Below are 18579 nucleotides of genomic sequence, written 5' to 3'. Positions count from 1 at the left end.
GAGTACGGGAATGAATGACAGCCCGAGGTTTAACTGACCAAACACGCATTGAACCACACTTTATGTCGGGAAAAAATTCCTGCCAAAAAATAACTTGTGGGCTGAGGAAACCCATTGTAAATAGAAACACTCCTCTTGAAGATGTGCATCTATGGACAAATTCAATGGAAACTTTTTTGGTGAAACTCAAGCCATTGCTGTTGACATTTCAAAGGCTTTTGTTGATGTTTGGCATAAAGGTCTTCTAAATAAAATTCCATTCTATGGTTTGCCAGCTGTTCTTTGTGACTGGATATCCAGTTTTCTGTCTGACCGCTGACTGCGGGTAATGGTAGATGGCTCCCCGTCTTCTAACTTCTCCACTAATGCTGGTGTTCCCCAAGATTCAATTCTTTCTTCCACTCTTTTCCTCTTGTATATTAATGGCCTTTTTCCATTGACCGAAAATCCTATCCACAGCTTTGCTGGCGATAGCACATTACTTTCCACCTTCCAGTTTGAGAAACCCTGCCCTACTCAAACAACTTCAACTCCTCAAGTATCCATTGCCAAATCCTTAAATGCTGATCTCCAGTGGGGCAAAGAAAACTTATCCTTCTAAAGCTCAGTCCTGTCTTATATCTTGCAAAAAGGATTCTGCTGCTCCTATGCTTATCTTTGCTGACACTCCGATTTCTAAGCAAGACAATATATCTCTTTTGTGGATTACTCTGACTATAATCGTTCTGGGCACAAGCACATTAAAAATATTGCTTCCTCTACATCTAAAAAAACTTTGTATTCTCTTTTGCCGTTACTTTTCTTCCAAACAGCTGTTCACTCTCTATACAAATCGCAAATCCGCCTTACCATGGAATATTGTTCCCACATCTTGGGCGGTGCCCGCAAAACATCTCTCTGACTTCTAGATTCCGTTCAGAAGAGGGCAGTTAGGTTAATCAATGACTCATCTCGAACAGAGTCGGTCCACTCTTGTCTCATACATGTTCTGTTTCTGCCGCATGTCTTTTCTATTGACGGCTACTTCCATGGGCATTGTTCTTCTGAATTGGCTTCTATAATTCCCACTCAATTTTAAAGTAGTCCAAACACCTGATTCAACCAGTCAACATCCTTTTACTGTCCAACTTCAAACTCAGAGAACCAACTTTTCTTCTTCCTCATTTATTCATTCTACTTCTGTTTTCTGGAACAACCTTCCTGAAAATTACAATTTACATAAGTTCAAGTCTAATGTGAACAAGTATCTTCTTTCAGCTTTTCAACCTTAAACCCATGTACTGTACTAAGTACTAAGTTCTAAAAAAAAAAAAGGAAAAAAAAAGTACCTATACATAATGATCCTTGAGAATGGGGGGGGGGGGGGGGATGTATGGAAAACATTTATTTAAAAAAGGTTGTTTAGGCATGGATAATGCACTTCCATCATTTCTACTACCCAGGTAATATGAATGCATCATTTATTCATATCTCATATTGTGAATGAACCTTCAGAACGAGTGGCCGAGATATTGCACTGCTCTGAATAAGTAACTTCACCAGACTAATGTTACTTATTCTCGGCGGGTACCACCACACAGATGGCACTATTTCGAAGCTTGTTGGCTTACTCATCAGTGGGTAGACAGGTACCATATTATTGCAATAGCGACAACCCGGTCATGAAGTATAGCTCCACAATATCATAGATGCTTGATGGTGTGCATGGTTTAATCTTAAACTATTTCTTGACTAAATGTCCAAGAGTATGAAAAAGGTTGTTTATGCATGAGTAATGCACTTCCATCATTTCTACTACCCAGGTAGTATGCATGCATCTGATTATATCTCGAATTACCCATACTTAAACAACCTTTTTCATACTCTTGGACGTTTAGTCAAGAAATAATTTTAGATATTTATTTAACATGATATACTGTAAGATAATAAAGTAATTATAAGGAATTGTGGAAGGTGTGGTTTATTTCTTTGGTAATTCGTTACTTTTTATTTAATTTTAGTTTACTTTATTGTTTATTATTAGTTATATTTTGTCGATTACAATAATATGTAAATAATACCTATTACTTAATTACAATAATATCTATGTAAATCTAAGCAGACGCCATTACGGAATTTTTAGTGCGAACCCGCTGAAACACTTTTGCGAACCCCCAGGTGTACGCGAACCACCGGTTGAGAACCGCTGAACTACAACACAACATAACAGCCAACTTATGATAAAGACAATTAGGTGAAGTGACCATTTGGCCTCGCAGTGGAGGGGTAGGTTGCCCCATCCAGGTAACTAAATTTTTACACCTCGTCAAACAACTAGAGAAAAAATAAAATAAATTTTAGTGACAACATTCGGTTAAGTTGAATCACCCTTTTAAACCAAACATATTATTTGTTATCTGCAAACAAAGGAATCCAATTCCTCATTATGTTATACATAAACAGCCATCAGAAGTTCCTATAAACTCAGGTTACAACCTGAGTTACCTTAATTTAGAACTATGTCTCAGTTCTACCTTTAGTGACTTATTACATATATGGAAAGCCACACGCAAGCTCCAAGACCCCCAAGCACACAATTCACGCCTCTGTTCAATCAGCACACCTTACAATTCAGTAGCCCTTTGTGGGCACAGCCAATAGACCTCCTCCATTTAAGATGTCTGCATCCAACCACTGAAGTCAGAACTGGTCCACTGTAGTCTGCTTTACAAAAGCAAAACCTCCCTTTACTCTTGATGGCAGTTACATCTTTAAGTAAATCCACATCAACACATTTACCCTCCTCTACTCGTGTGTTATGTTAAAGGACAGACCGAAGAGAACTGCTTCAAGGACAGCATTAGATGTCATGTGCTGGCTATTCCAGTTGACATGTTACGTTCTGTTGTAGAAAATGCTGTTCTTCGAAAGGAAACATTTGTTGACCTAAATGGAGGACACATTGAACAATTGTAGCGCTGTTCAAGTGATTTGTATTGCCACAATGCCATATAGTGACAAATTTTGTAATTAATTTTTTTTCCCAATAAATGGTGAGCGCATTCTTTTTGTACCTGTTGTCCAAATTTCTCTTCAGTACGAGCCTTAGAACTCGCTCCAGAGCCCTCTACATAGGGATACTTTAATTTCAACAACCCTGTATGTTACTCGGCCATACTTCACGACCCGATGTGAATTATTTTCAAGAATTTGAAATTCTTGTAAAAACTGAAACCTAGATATATCAATGTTAAATAAAAATTAAACAACAATATTTATTATTAGCTCCCCCTTTTTTTTTCTTTTGAATTGGTAGCTGAACATTAATGCAGAATTATAAATTTTTATTACTACCATATATTTTTTGCAATAACATTGTATGTATATTATTCAATTCAATTTCAACTTCTTTATACAAATCACACAGAATTGCATCTTTCTCCCCCCCCCCACCAGGTTCTCGACTTTTGTTCATCTTCCTCCCTTCAAATTTTGTCCAGGTGGCTTATCTCCCTATCCTAGTTTCAAAATTTCAACAATGATAGCAAAATTTCAATTCCACACAGCTTCATATATCCCCTAGACATGTACCTCATCTTCCCACCTAAAAGGTAGAATGGTTAGGAAGGCAAGACCCCCCCCAATTAAGACATGTCTTAAATCAAGTTGGATTGCCGAAGTCATATTATACATTGCCTCTTTTATATTAAGAAAATAATGCACAATTTTGGATATTCACATGTACCAAAACGTTATATCCATTATGCATTGGCCATATCTATATTTTGATTATTGCAGCTTGCAATTCTCTTTGTATTTTGTATCTATGATGTACATGACATGAGATAGTGAAGTCAGCTGTACACAACTGTTTCTAATAGTTACCACAGCCAACACCTATCAGCTGTCCTAGCAGCATATATGCACTATTCAGAAAACTGAATATCAGACTGCACAAAAATCTACAAGTACTCCCCTTAAAATTTGGAATGTTATTCTGGAATTGCTGCTACCCATGTGCAGTACTTTGCATTTGTCAGTGTTAAACTAAAATTACCACTTTTCAGTCCATCTTCTTTTTTTTTTTTTTTTTTTTTTTTTTTAATGTAAACCCCAAACACGAGAGGTATTAAAACCTATAGTACTTAGTACCGTGCTGGGTTGGAAGTTGAGAAGATGAAAGAAGATATTTGTTAAAATTGGACTTCAACTTCTGTAGACTATAATTTTCAGGAAATATGTATGAAGGAAGGTTGTTCCAGAAAACGGCAGTTGAATGAATAAATGAGGAATATGAAAAGTTGGTTCTGTGAGTTTGAAGTTGGACAGTAGATGGATGTTGGCTGGTGGCATCACGTGTTCGGACTGTTTTGAAAGAGAGAGAGTGGGAATTATAGAAGCCAATTCAGAAGAACAGTACCCACAGAAGTATCTGTAGAAGAGGCATGCAGCAGAAACAGTACGTCTATGAGATAGAGAGTGGAAAATTAATGAACCTAACTGCCTTCTGAATGGAATCAAGAATCCTGAGAGAGGATTTGGGGGCACCAACCCAGATGTAGGAACAATATTCCATGGTGGGGTGGATTTACAATTCGTACAGAGTGAATGCTGTTTGGAAGAAAAGTAACACCGACAGCAAAAAAAGAAAACCAAGTTTTTTAGATGCAGAGGAAGCAATATTTGTAATGTGCTTGTGCCAAGAAATTAGAAGTCAGGATAATCCCCAAAAGAGATATCATTTTGCCTAGAAATCGAAGTATCACTAAAGATTAGCATAGGAGCAGAAGAATCCTTTTTGAAATATATAAGACAAGACTCAGTTTTAGACTGAGTTTTAGAAGGGTTCAAATCAACTAAGTTGTCATTGCCCCATTGGAAAATTACCTGAAGATCGGTATTTAAGGAATTGGAGCTGATTTTTGAGAAGTTGAAGCTATTTGAACAGGGCAAGGTTTCTCAAAATGGAAAGTAGAATGCAATGTATTATCACCGGCAAAACTGTGGAAAGGATTTACAGTCAATGGAAGGTCATTAATATACAAGAGTAAAAGAGTGGGGAAAGAACTGCACCTTGGGGGAACACCAGCATTAGTGGAGAAGTTAGAAGACAGACAGCCATCTACCATTACCCTCGGTGAGCAATCAGAGAGAAAACTGGATAACCAATTACTAAAATTAGTAGGCAAACCATAAGGGGCAGATTGTTTAGAAGACCTTTATGCGAAACACGATCGAAACCCTATGAGATATCAAGAGCAACTACTTGTGTTTCACTGAACCTTTCCATTGAATTAGGCCATAAATGGGTAACATAGCCAGAATATCACCAGTGGATCGACACTGACGGAATCCATACTTGTGATCGTTGATTAGACAGAAGGATTCTAGGTAGTTTAAGAGTTGCTGGTTAATTGATTTCTCCATTACTTTAGAAAGAATAGAAGTAATTGCAATGGGAAGATAATTGTATGGAAGGGATTTTGTCACCCTTTTTAGGAACTGGATGGATATGAGCAAATTTCCAAGCAGAAGGAAAAACACCTTTGGAATAAGAAAGTGAAAAAAGGCGGCAAAAATAGGTGTAAGTCCAGGAGCACAGGTTTTCAGAACAAGTGGAGAAATACCATCGGGACCTGGAGCTTTCTTAGCATCAAGATTTGTCAAAATCCTTCTGACATCCTTTTGACGGAAGACGACAGGAAGCATTGAATGGAGCGTGTTGGGAATGGTGGGAGGTGTTTTACTAAGATCATTAATAGATGACTTAGAAGAAAAATGGGATGCTAGCAGATCAGCTTTATCCTTGGCTGAAGTGACAACAGAACCATCTGGTTTGGACAGAGGTGGGAGCAGAGATGGGCAAAAGTTGTGGCCCATAGCTTTGGCAAGAGACCAGAATGCTCAGCTACCATTAGGGCAAGAAGTAAGTTTTCTCCTCTTAGCCTGCTCAAAGTCTAGTTTGGACTGATTAATAACTGCTTTACAATTGTTGCGAGCTTTGGTGTAGGCAGAAAATGAAACTGAAGAATTAGAAACAAGCCAATTACGATATGCAACATTCTTCTCTTGAACAGCCTTAGTACATTTATTGGAAAACCAAGGTTTAGATAAAGGACGAGATTTTAAAGTGGAGTGTGGGATAAAGAATTCCATTCATGCAAGAATAATTTCACTGACACGATCTGAGCAAACGTTGACACCAGAAGTTTTGAAACAGTAATCCAACCAAGGAAAAGAAATCCCGCAGGTCATCTCATTTTGCATTCTTGTAATGCCAAACAACATAAGGTTGTGAATAGCCATGAGATAAAGGCTCCATTGGAGAAGAGACAATCACCAAGTTGTGATCTGAAGTGCCTAAAGGACCTCTCACTTCAACCGTGTACTTAGAAGGGTTGTTTGTGAGAAAAAGATCAACCGTGTTGGCTGTATAATTAGGATTGTTTGGTATTCTTGTATGTAAATGAACAGACTGTGCAAGGTCATTTGTAATTGCAAAAGCCTCAGCATCACGACCAGCTGGGTCGGTGTGACTAGAAAACGGAAGCCAGCTGGAATTGTGAACATTGAAATCACCAAGGAAAATTACCTCACTGTTAAAAAAGTTGGACTGGAGAAAGTCAAGTTGAAAAGAGAGGAAGTCAAAGAGCTACAAGTGATTAGTGGAGTTAGGAGAACGGTAGAGGCAACAGATGAATTTGACACAATGAGGTAGAGAGATTTTAGAGGAGATTCCAAATTGCCAAGTCTCTGACATGGAATATCAGAATGGATACATGCACAGTACCACCTTTGAGGCGAAAGAAATCATACAGCGAATAATTTGGGCAACTGAGATGAGAAGTAGTTGAATTAACCGATAAGTGAGATTCTATCAGAAAAAGTACATGGGGTGTGGCAGAGTGCAAGTGGAAATGGACATCGTTGAGATTGGAACTGAGCCCACTTATATTTGTGAAATGAATTAGGAAGTGTTTGGGAGGTTTAGATCTTTTTGCAGATAAGCTTACTCTATTAGTTTGACAATTCATGGTGTATTCAATAGTAAGAAAAAGTGGGTGGGACACGCTGTATGAAGTAATGAAATTTTTGGATATGGCATACACGTGGTAAGAATATACCCATATCCTTGACATAATGTGGTCTCGACAATGTTCCCCGCATACACACTACTCTGACTCCATCCAGTCTATCTGGCAGAGTAGAGGTAGCAAGAGTATACACTAGCTGATCTAGAAGCCTCCTAGAGAGTTACCAATAGGTTCGGTCCGGTGTACTAACTAGCAGCCGGCCTGCGAACACCATTTTAGAGCTGTACCCTCAAAATGCAAGGAATACTGGATCTCATCACGATGTTCATCATAACGAGGGAAGACATAGGGAAGGGTTGACCGGAACTTAGCTCTAGAGACTAAACAAAGCAAAGTGGTGGTATTGCACCAGTTGATGAGAGTCATCTACCACCTAGTACTGTCTGGTAACATAGAGGGGCAGCATTTCTCCATGTGGTGTGGATGCCACACCTTGACCCCTGCTTACGTTGGTTCACACCTGGGTGGTCACCCACCATGAAATTGTGCATGGAGGTTATACCCAGGATTACTAACAGTCCCACCATCGTGAAGGTGCAAGCAGAGGATTTGGCTGTCACAGACCGTCCGGACTTCGCCAAAAGTGGGTCTACTTGACTTGATTGTCACCCAAATATCAGTTCCAAATATCAGTGTTTTAGACTCCCAGGTAGCAAGTACAGCGAGCGACAACGAGCGACTTTCATATAAAATGTCTTCAGTTGATAAATTGTCCTGCATCTGGCATAACTGAGAGAATGTCTGTGACAAGCTCAAGGACCTATTTACTTTTTGGGACCTATCCATCTATCTAATTTTTGTAGATTTTGCTGGTTAAATGATTTATAGGGCTTCTTAATGTACCGTTACGTAATCGACTTAATAATGAAAATAGCAATAAGAGTTTAATTGACGGTACTCAACTCAATTGATCTGCTTAGTTACATGGTATTGAAGTGGAAATGAAGTTTAAAATAAGTTAAAATAAACGGAATTGTTAAAACTGGTAATTAAAATTTGCTCAAGGGAGAAGATGTGCACTACTTCGTCCCTGGCTGTCATTTATAAAATATTAATATGAGAACAAGGTGAAGCCAATAGTCACAACGAGCGACTTTCATATAAAATGTCTTCAGTTGGCAATGATAGGAGAGAGAAAAGGAATTTTTCTCCTATCATTTAAAGAATTCCTATGTTCCCATAATGCATTTAACATGTGGGAACCTTACATGCATAAGGTTCCAGACCGGTGAAAGATTGGTTGACAGTTTCGTGTTTAGAATGTTAAATTTAGTGTTACGGAGACACCATTCTATGACAAGTGCCTCGTTTTGGAAGATCTTGTAACTAGATCCTAATTTAATAATTGTAATGGCTGAATCGATTAGGGGATTGTGGTTGTGAGAGTGTACGTGTTGTGTAAGTGCAGTGCTGGCTTAATTAGTTCTGAAGCTATTATGACGGTAATAAGCATGTGTATCGGAAGTTTTTGTGGTGCCGTATTTTACGGTAGTGCTCCTGATGTAGCATGCATTACAACCGGATTGACATTTAATTAAATATATAACGTTGTTGATGTCAGTTAGTGGATATTTGTGTGTCTCTTTATATGTATTAAACATGGTCCAGATTTTATTGAATGAAAAAAATATTAACGTTATGTCTGTATTGGCGAACACTTGGCGAAGCTGTCTGGTGAGTCTGCTATGGTAGGGTAGGACAATGCGTTTGTTTTGTTTGGTGCTATGATTATGTGGATTATTGACATTATTTCTTGCAATAGAAATTGTGTTGGATTAGATGTGAATGGTATTTCTTGGCTATGAATTTCTTTGTAAGATATTGTAGTTCGGTGGATAAATTGTCCTGCAAAGAACTAAACTTAATGGCTTTGTAGATTTGATTGTAGAGAACGGAGTTTTCTGTACTGAGTGGGTGATGTGATTGAAAATGCAAATATTTTCCTATATGTGTGTCTTTTCTATAGATTTTGGTTCCTAGCCTGGTGCCCATTTTATATATTGTGAGGTTAAGGAAGTTGATTTTATTGTCAGTTTCTATTTCAAGAGTATATTTTAATCTTTCATGTATTGTATTGAATTTAATAAAAAGATTATCAATGGTGGCTGTGTTTCCTATTATAATACGTCTTCCGCATACCGCATGTAGAGCTTAATACCGGAAGGAAAAGGTTGTGTGTTGGAGTACTTGGTTTTGGATCATGGCTAAGTAGACTTTTGATAAGGGAGCTGAGATTCCTAATCCCATGGGGAGACCAAATATTTGGTCTTGAAAACGGAAGTCCCTAGCTTCAAGTAATATCGAGGTGAGTTCTAAAATGCTGTAGATGTTAAGGGAAGTGTGTCTGTCGTTACGAGTTTATGTAAGGATTGTAATGTAAAGGTTAAATGTAGTTGGCGTATAAAGAAACGACATCGAAGGAGGCTAGAATGTCTTCCCCAGAAACCATTGCAGAGTTTATACAGGGTGTCTCAAAAATATTGGTACAAACGTTTAGGGGAGGTAGGTAACATCTAAAGGAATGTGAATCGCATAGGAACCCATAACCGGAAATGTCACGGGAAAGTAGTAGCGGAGGCACAAGAAGCAGAAATGGCACAAAACAGTATTAGTGGCAAACATTTATTTGACATAATATTAACAATGGAGTACGAGGTGGATGCATTTCATGATGTTACAAAAGATGCTCGAAGGTTCCACCACGAGACGCGATGCATGCGTGACACCGACACAGCATGGATTGGTGTACATGGTCCAACACACCTGGAGTTTCTTTGACAGTAGCAGCAGCACAGACAAGTCTCGCCAGGAGATCCATTTCCATCTCCACAGGCGATTCATACACAATATATTTGAGGGCCCCCCCACAGAAAGAAATCAAGGCTCGATAAATCAGGTGAGCCAGGCAACGGGTCCACCACAGACAATCCATCAACGCCCAAAACGCCTGTTCAAATGGTCACGAACACACCTTCCATAATGGGCAGGCGCCCCTTCATGTTGAAACCAAATGTAGAGTCTCGCATTTGCTGGTAACCCTGGTCAAGTAACCTCGCCAAGTAACCCTGGTAGAACTTGTTCAAGAAAGATCCGATATTTAGCGGAGTTCATGCGGGACGGTAAAAGGTATGGGCCGACTAAGCAGTCACTGACCAAAGCTGCCCACATATTTATTGCGAAGCGATGTTGTGCCGCATGGGTGCGTGCACCGTGTGGGTTGTCATGAGCCCACACACGAGCATTGAGCAGATTGAATAAGCCTTCCGGAGTGAAATAAGTCTCATCCGTGACCAAAACATAGGCTTGAAAATTCAAGTCTTGAACACTTTCTTGGAGAAACCACTGCGCAAAAGCCACACGTGCAGGATGATCTTGAGGGAGCAGTAACTGAACCCTTTGGAGATGAAAGGGGTATAAGGAATCGTGGTGCCAGACATGCTGCACACTGCAATGAAACACACCTAAGGCAGAGGCAACGGCACGTGTGCTGGTAGTAGGACGGCATTCAACACACTTTCTTCCATGGCGGGAGTTGGCGTTGAACGTGGTCTGCCTGCACCACTGCTGTTACCTCTAAATGACCCATGATCGCACAAATTTTGATGCTCACGCGCATCAAACGGTGGTCCGGCATGTCTGTATGGGAAGCGTTCTCCTTAAATTCGTTGAGCGGCTCATCCATTGCCCTCTGCTAATCCATACACTGGTGCATGTCTGCCAGCTCACAGTTCGTATATCGATGCATGCTCTTCGGGCGGCGACTACTGCTTGAATGAGTAAACCAGAAAATTTCCCCCTCGCGAACTGATGAACAGCGCCGGGTGACTTACAGTGACGTTTCCGGTTATGGGTTCCTATGCGATTCACATTCCTTTAGATGTTACCTGCCTTCCCTAAACGTTTGTACCAATATTTTTGAGACACCCTGTATATTCAAATGCTTGACTGGTGTTGCCACCTCTAAATTTTGAAAATCTCATAAGGGGTGATATAATTTTAAACAAAAAGGTGGATAGGTTGGCAAAAGCGGATTTGCTGAAAAAACTATTGGCCATAGGGGGTGGCCAGGTTTGTGCAATTTAGTAATTCCGAAAATGTGTGGAAGGACATTACTGCGTATGCCAATTTGTTGTAGTATGTGCAGTTTGATTTCTGACAGAAGCATGGAATGATGTTAAAACATCTAGTCTTTTAAACCCTGGAAAAATATTTTATGCTCCCAAAATCAAGCCAACGAGAACGAGATGGCAAATGAAGATGAAAGAGGTGAGGAAACCATTTTAGAATTAGCCAATAACCTTCCTCTTTCAGACACTCTTACTACAGAGGATATTAAAGAGTGGATTATTTCTCATGAACAGCTGGAATTAACTGATGACATGGTTGTAAAGCTTGTTGACGAATAAAAAGATAAAAGTGAAGATGAAGAGTGCACAGAAACTACAAAATAAAATGACACGCATGGAAGGACTAAATACTATTGAGTCAGCTTTAGGCTATGTTGTACAGCAGGAGGATACCACGACTGCCAATATTTTGCTATATTTTGTAGGCACCTACAAAATATAGCAGCTAAAAAGCGAGGAGCTTCTATGAAACAAACCCATAAAGAAATTTTTTATATGATATTAAGGAGTAGTGCTAACAACTAAGTGTACATTTTTCTTGTCTATGACTTGCAATTTTTATAAATGTACTATTTTTTTAATTTTTGTAATAAAACAGTTGTAAATATAATTAAAAGTACTTAATTATATTATTTAAAACTCATTATATTCAATAAGTAGGTGTGACCTGTAAATAGAGTGTGCATCACTGTGTTAATGTATTCAAATCCAGTTTTTTTAATAATAATTCACCAAACCTTTCATTTTATCAGAGTTCTTTATAATCTAGGGTTCCCTCAGATAATCAGGAAAATGGGGGGGGGGGAGTCCACTTCTGGACTGTAGTGTAGTGCTTGAAAAAAAAAGCTGCCTGTTATAACAAAAAGAAGGTAAACTGATTGTCACATTAAACTAATGTTTTTTTTTTTTTTATATTCTATGGATCGCTTTAAAATGCTTGATTGCTGAAACTTGCTTGGCACTTGAGGCCAATATTTAGTTAATGATGGTAATTGGGAAAACTAGGGTCCCTTTTAATGCGATCAAATTAGCATGATTCACTTTTAATACGTTTAACACAACTTTTCATTCTGCTTGCTTTTAAAAAAAAAAAAGTTATGACATGCATAAAATGATTCTTATTCTTCAAAATTCTGTAATTAAGATCAGCAAATAAGATATTACCAGTAATATATAAATTAAAATAATAAGTAGCTTACTTTGGTTAAAACAGGTTGATAAAGCTGCCTTCTTAAAGGAACGACAGAATTAGGGCCCCTTGGTGGAATTAAACAAGTTGGAACACTACTAAAAGGACTTTCTCTGTATAATTCAGCAGCTAAGGCATTCCAGTATTCCAAGCAAATTTTGAAGATTTCAACTTCTTCTACTTCTGATATAAGTAGCAAATAATGTAGAGCCTGAAACATCAATTTTTTTCATTCTATTATCATGTGTGTGTGTGTGTGTGTGTGTGTGGAGAGGGAGGGGAGAGAGAGAGAGAGAGAGAGAGAGAGAGAGAGAGAGAGAGAGAGAGAGAGAGAGAGAGAGAGAGAGAGAGAGAGAGAGAGAGAGAGAGAGTCACACAAGCATTACATTCATAACTATTTCTGTACAACTCAATGTTAGTCTAAAGAATTGGAATACAATCAAATAGATTAGTTATAATGAAACTATTAACCTAAATAAATACATCAGAAATATAGCTACATATTACAAAATAATTAAAACAAAAGAAACTTAGTAATTACATAAATTCAATTTTAATGAAAATTTCAGTTAAGGAAGGAGGGAAGAAAAAGAGGGGATTAGCAATGTTTTTGAGGGAAATAAGATAAAAGTAAACAGTTTCACATATTTGTGAAAGTAGGAGAAAAAAGAAGAAAGATTTGATAAGGATATAAATAGAAGCACAGATCAAGGAAGAATGTTTTATAAATGTGTAAAAGATCTAGTTATATATATATATATATAAAAGAGCCATTTCAAAGAAAATGAGAGGAGAAGAACAAGGAAAGACCGAAAGGAAAAGACACTGGATAATAGCAGACTGCCTAAAAGAATGCTAGAAATAGAAATGGGGGATAAAAGTAGAAGGAGAAGGCCACAAAAATAGAAAGAGAAAAGGAGCTAAAGAGCAACGTGCAGAGAAAGGGGGATTAGCTGGGAGGAAATGGGGATGGCAGGCAAAATTGGGAAACCTGGTTTCCATATCAACACCGCTAGTAGCTGGAATGAAATTACAGGTGACCCCCCGCTTAACGCTGATAATTTGTTCCGGAAAAACAGAGCGCTAAGTGAATCCACACTAAGCGAGCACCGCATTCCCATAAGGTAACATCAGGAGCGGATTAAGGTCGACTGAGGCCCTGGGCGCAGAAGAAAATACTGGGCCGCTTAAAAAAAAGAGAGAGAGACACGGAAAATAAAAATACGTGTTAACCATTTTTTTAAATAAATAAAAAATATTATGTATTATTAATGTTTCATTTCCAATAAAATTTGAATATAATATATGTATAATATAATTAATAATAGCATAATAATAATAACAAAGTTTTGAACTAATAGTTGAACATATTAGTTTAACTATTAGTTGAACTAATTTGTTGGGTTTTTGCGTGGGCCCTTCAGAAGTTGGGGCCCAGGGAATGCCCACCGTTAAATCCGCCTCTGGGTAACATATGTATTTGTGAGTTTCTGTCGGTGCCATAGGATATTTTCTAATCAATAATAAACTGTAGTGAAAAGATGTACAAATGTCGGTCAAAATATTTAATATTCAAATATTTGTATATAAAATATTCTTCATTACATACGTATATAATTATGTGGTAACTACTAACATATCAAAATTATACTTAAAATTCCAATTAAAATCATGAATTTAATTGATTTAAATTGATTTTAATTTATGAATTTAATCATGAAAAATGTATCGATTTTGGGTTGAATTTTGGCCCTCTTCCAAATAAACTAAAAGGGGTATTAATTTTAAATTCCCCGCAGTGTTACCACTCAACAATAAAGTCAACCTAGCATGTTTTTTTTCTTCTTTCAATATGAAACTTCTTTTAGGCATTCGTTTCCACAAAAGTCCTGCTTCAACTAAGTTAAAAACTTGTTAAGAAGTACCCCTCTTCAATAATTTTAACAAGTTCTTTTTTGAAAGTTTCGGCTCCTTGATCTGCACATGCAGCTTCTCTTTGGATTTTAAATCTATTCAACCAGCCCTTACCAGTTTTAAATGGTTCCACATTTTTTTTTTTTTTTTAGGTGAGTTTTCTTCAGATAATCGTATTGGCTAATCTCTCTCTCTCTCTCTCTCTCTCTCTCTCTCTTTTCTTTTATAATATTTAACTTAACTGAATTCTGCATTGGATATTATCTTCAATAAAATTAGTTAGTCTTTCCATTTCAATCCTAATAGCTGGCCTAGCCCTAGTTGCTTGCAGTGGAACAGCTATCTTTCCCACTGCTAAAATTAATTCTTTATTTTTTTTATAATTGTTCTTACAGTTAAACTTGCAAGTCCTAAATTATGGCACACATCCGCTTGTCGTTGACTGGAATCGATTCACTTCAAAACGTCTAATTTAATTTTCAAATTCAGTATTCATTCTTATTGGCCATTATTAACTCTTCAAAAATGTGACTGCGTTGGTTGCATTAATTACAATACAATGTTCAAATAAACTGTCCGTTACGCACAATGTCTAACACAGTACTGTACTGAGTGATGACTAGACTTTGGATAAATGCATATAACGCAAATATTACAAGCAATATACTTGATCATTTTTTAAAATGTTGATCTCTGAACTACGTAACAAGTCACTGTACTGCAGTTAAATTAGATTGGGAGAAAATTTCACTGAACGTGGGAAACGTTTTCATGCATTTTCAAGCTATCGACTCCATCAAATGAAACGATTTTGTTAAATATGCCAAAAATGCAATCTGTAAAAGAGCTTTATAGTGATCTGTGACAGCATTATAGTCAGATATGGGTTATAATATAAGAACAGCATTATTACAAATCAGCGTAAAGTGAACTACTTTATAACGGGGGCCTGCTGTAGTTAAATATAAAAATAAGCTGTTTTCAATTATTTCAGAGAGAGATGGACAATACAACCCTACATTTTTGTTTTGTTCTTTAATACGAAGAAAATACAAAATATTAAAATATCAAATTATTTTAACATGAAGTCATAAAGGGACTTTGCTGACCCTTTATGACTAATACCAAAGAACATTTTTTTAAGATCATTAAACTATATAGATTATAGATGTCGACAGAAATTGTGACAGTTAAAAAAGTGTATTCCCACCAACCAGTCACGATGCAGAGCCTGATATTCTTCAGATAAATGCACATATGCATGTGCATTTATCTGAAGGTGAGTGGAAATGGAAACAAAATGGAAACTGATCAGTTGTTGATCCCTATGTGAAGTGATCTACCCATTATGTAGTTATCATAATTAAATGTCTTTTTCAAATATTCCAGTTTTAGAAGGAAATATTTTCTTTGATTTCAGAGAAACTGAAAAGTGAAGTAGAGCATTTTGTAAATAAAAAAAAAATTAAAAAAAAAAAAAGAAAGAAATAAAAGCTCAAAGACTATTTAAACCATTAAGGTTAATTACGAAGGCAATAATTGAACTCAGGTGAAATTCCTTTCCATTGGAGAAGTGGCAACATATCATCAATACATGTAAGTGGCCCTAAGAGCAAAGTCAGTAACTACATACCAGTTAGCCTGCCTTCAGTGGTAGAAAAAAATCTTGAAAGCAGTGATTAACAGTGCAGTCAGGGACATTTAGAGAGAAACAGCAATCTGAGGGAGGCACAACATGGTTTTGTTAAGAGAAAACCATGTTTATCTAACCTGGAAAGTTACTCTTGAGCTATATGTGGGGAACACTTTTAACAGCATAAATTATTTGGATTTTAGCAAGCCATTTGACCCAGTCCCTCATGAGAGGTTAATTCAAAAGATGGAACATGTTGGGATTACTAGTACAATTTTAAGATGGATCGGAGAGTGGCTGCAGGGCAGAAGAATATGATTAACGGATATTCTTCAAATTAATGTAAAATTAGAAGTGGGCCAGGGATCAGTTCTTGGGTCTCTGTTGTTTCTCAGTTTCATAAATAACGTTGACAAAGTCGTAGAGTGTGCAATCTCAAAATTTGAAGACAATGGAAAGACTGGGAGTCTTTAATGATCAGTGTTGGGCAGTTCTGCTTCAGAATGACTTGAACAGGCTTCCAGAATGGCTAGAAAAGTGGCAGCTATGTTTTAATGCAGCAAAATAAAATGTTTTACACTTGGGTACCAGCAACCCCAAATTAAGTTATACAATGGGTGGGGATAAATTACAAACAGTAGAAGAAGAAAGGGATCTAGGAGTTATGATAAGGGTAGATATGAAGTCTGGTGAGCAGTAAACAGTTGTTTGAGCAGTAAACAGGTGGCCAGGATTGCCCACATAATCCTGTTTATGATATATCAAACAATATCCTGTAGAAAAAGGGAGATCACAATCCCAATGTATAAGACAATTACAAGACTTTATTTGGAATACTGTCTCCAAGTATTCAGACAGCTGAAAAAAAGCTTGAGCTTCATGAAAGGGTCTAAAGACAGGCAACTCACATGGTGACATCAACAAAATGGCAACTGTATGGGGGCACTCCGATTATGTGGCCTACAGCACACCTTAGAGGGGACATAATTGGGGTTAATTAAGCGCTATATGAGTTAGCAAAACGAAGGAAGAATTTTCGCTGTTATAAAGAATTGCAGAACTAGCGACCATAAAATTCTAGATTGTAAGAAGTAGCTCTTACTGAAAGAAGCCGACTGGGTAAAGTGCCTGCCTGGCAACCCAAAGATCGCAGGTTTGAATCCTGTCTCAAGCTTGGATCAGAGTAGTGCAAAAACCTTGGGAGGTGCATTATGGGCCAACAACTAACGAGAGAGAGAGAGAGAGAGAGAGAGAGAGAGAGAGAGAGAGAGAGAGAGAGAGAGAATTTACATTTTTCTCCATTTTTTATTTAAATTTAAATGTGGCTGCTTTGCACCATATGGCAAATATTTATTTTAATTTAATCAGCTATGCTCTTAAACAGAAATCCTGAGAAGTACTTTACTTTTAGCAGTTAGTGTTGGCACCTCCCAAGCCAGGTGGGCAGAAGCACCAGTGCGTAGCACATGCTTCTTGATTAGACCGGGATTCGAACTCGTGACCACCAAATACAGAGGATACGGAAAGGTCAGGGAATGACCACCACATATCCCAGGAGCAATATGGCCTTAGTTTCTAATGCTCCTTTAAAAAAAAAACAAAAAAAAAAAAACATAACAGTTAGTGTACCTCGTAACCTTATATAAATATACTTTATTTAATCAGATGAAAATAGCAGAACAGAGTAAATTTAGTTTGGGAGCAATTAACAAAATAATGAAAAACCAGAGACAATTCAATTTAACTCTTAGAGAAAAGAGCAGACATCGGCAGAAAACAAAAGCAACACCTATATATAATACTTATATAATCTGAAGATGCAAAGTAGACCTTCATATGACCATTTCTGCCTGGTTGTTGCTGTAGTTTTGTGCTATACTGTGCCTCATTTCTGCCTTACAAAAGGATTTGCCAGGAAGTGGTGTAAAAATACTTTATTCAACAGTCTATCACAGTCTTTTAAAGTTTGGCTGGAGGGCTTGCAAAACAATCAAAAAGCAACTTTTGACTCAAGATGTCAATGGGGGGGGGGGGGGGGGGGGGAAGAGAGGTCCCAACCACACCAACAGGTATAAAAACTGGATTGAATAAGATTAGAGAAAATTTCCCTTTTTGGATGAAAGCCATTTTGAGGAGCAAGGAATGAGATTTCCAGGGAGGGGTAAGATGGAGAAACTGTACAGTGGACTCCCACTTTACGATATTAATCCGTTCCAGAGACACAATCATGTATCGTGAAAATATCCTAATCTGAATCCAATAACACATTGTTTTTGTATAATTCGTTTCAAAACCTCAGAAGTTGAAATTTTTAACTAAGCTTTTAACTAAGCTATATAACTAAGCTGTTATGTTATGTTATTTGGTTTTTAGGAGCATTAGCAACTAAGGCCATATTGCTCCGGGATATGCGGTGGTCATTCCCTGACCTTCCCGCATCCTCCGTATTTGGTGGTGACGGGCTTGAACCCCCGGTCTAATCAAGAAGCGTGTGCTACGCACTGCTGCTCCTTCCCACCTGGCTACGGAGGCGCCTTATAACTAAGCTAAAAGGGGATTTTTATAATCCAATTGTAAATATCATCATCATCATCGGCCATTTTCAATCCACTGCTGGATGAAGGCCTCTCCAGCAACTTTCCA

At 37.7% G+C, this 18579-nt stretch overlaps 1 protein-coding gene across 2 annotated transcripts in view; it reads right to left on the bottom strand.

The window, feature by feature from the left end:
- The window catches only part of emb (exportin-1 emb), a 457135-nt gene that overhangs the window by 216079 nt on the left and 222477 nt on the right, over positions 1 to 18579 (bottom strand). For both annotated transcript variants that reach the window (XM_090376567.1, XM_090376568.1), the window contains one exon: positions 12400 to 12600. In XM_090376567.1, the coding sequence (XP_090232693.1) occupies positions 12400 to 12600 (201 nt within the window). The remainder of the gene's footprint in view (positions 1 to 12399; positions 12601 to 18579) is intronic.

Source organism: Mastigoproctus giganteus, chromosome 6 (genome assembly GCF_048544385.1).
Source record: "Mastigoproctus giganteus isolate SK-2022 chromosome 6, ASM4854438v1, whole genome shotgun sequence".
Classification (NCBI taxonomy): Eukaryota; Metazoa; Arthropoda; class Arachnida; order Uropygi; family Thelyphonidae; genus Mastigoproctus; species Mastigoproctus giganteus.
The sequence above is the reverse complement of the archived record's forward strand: the minus strand, read 5'-3'. Positions and strand labels throughout refer to the sequence as shown.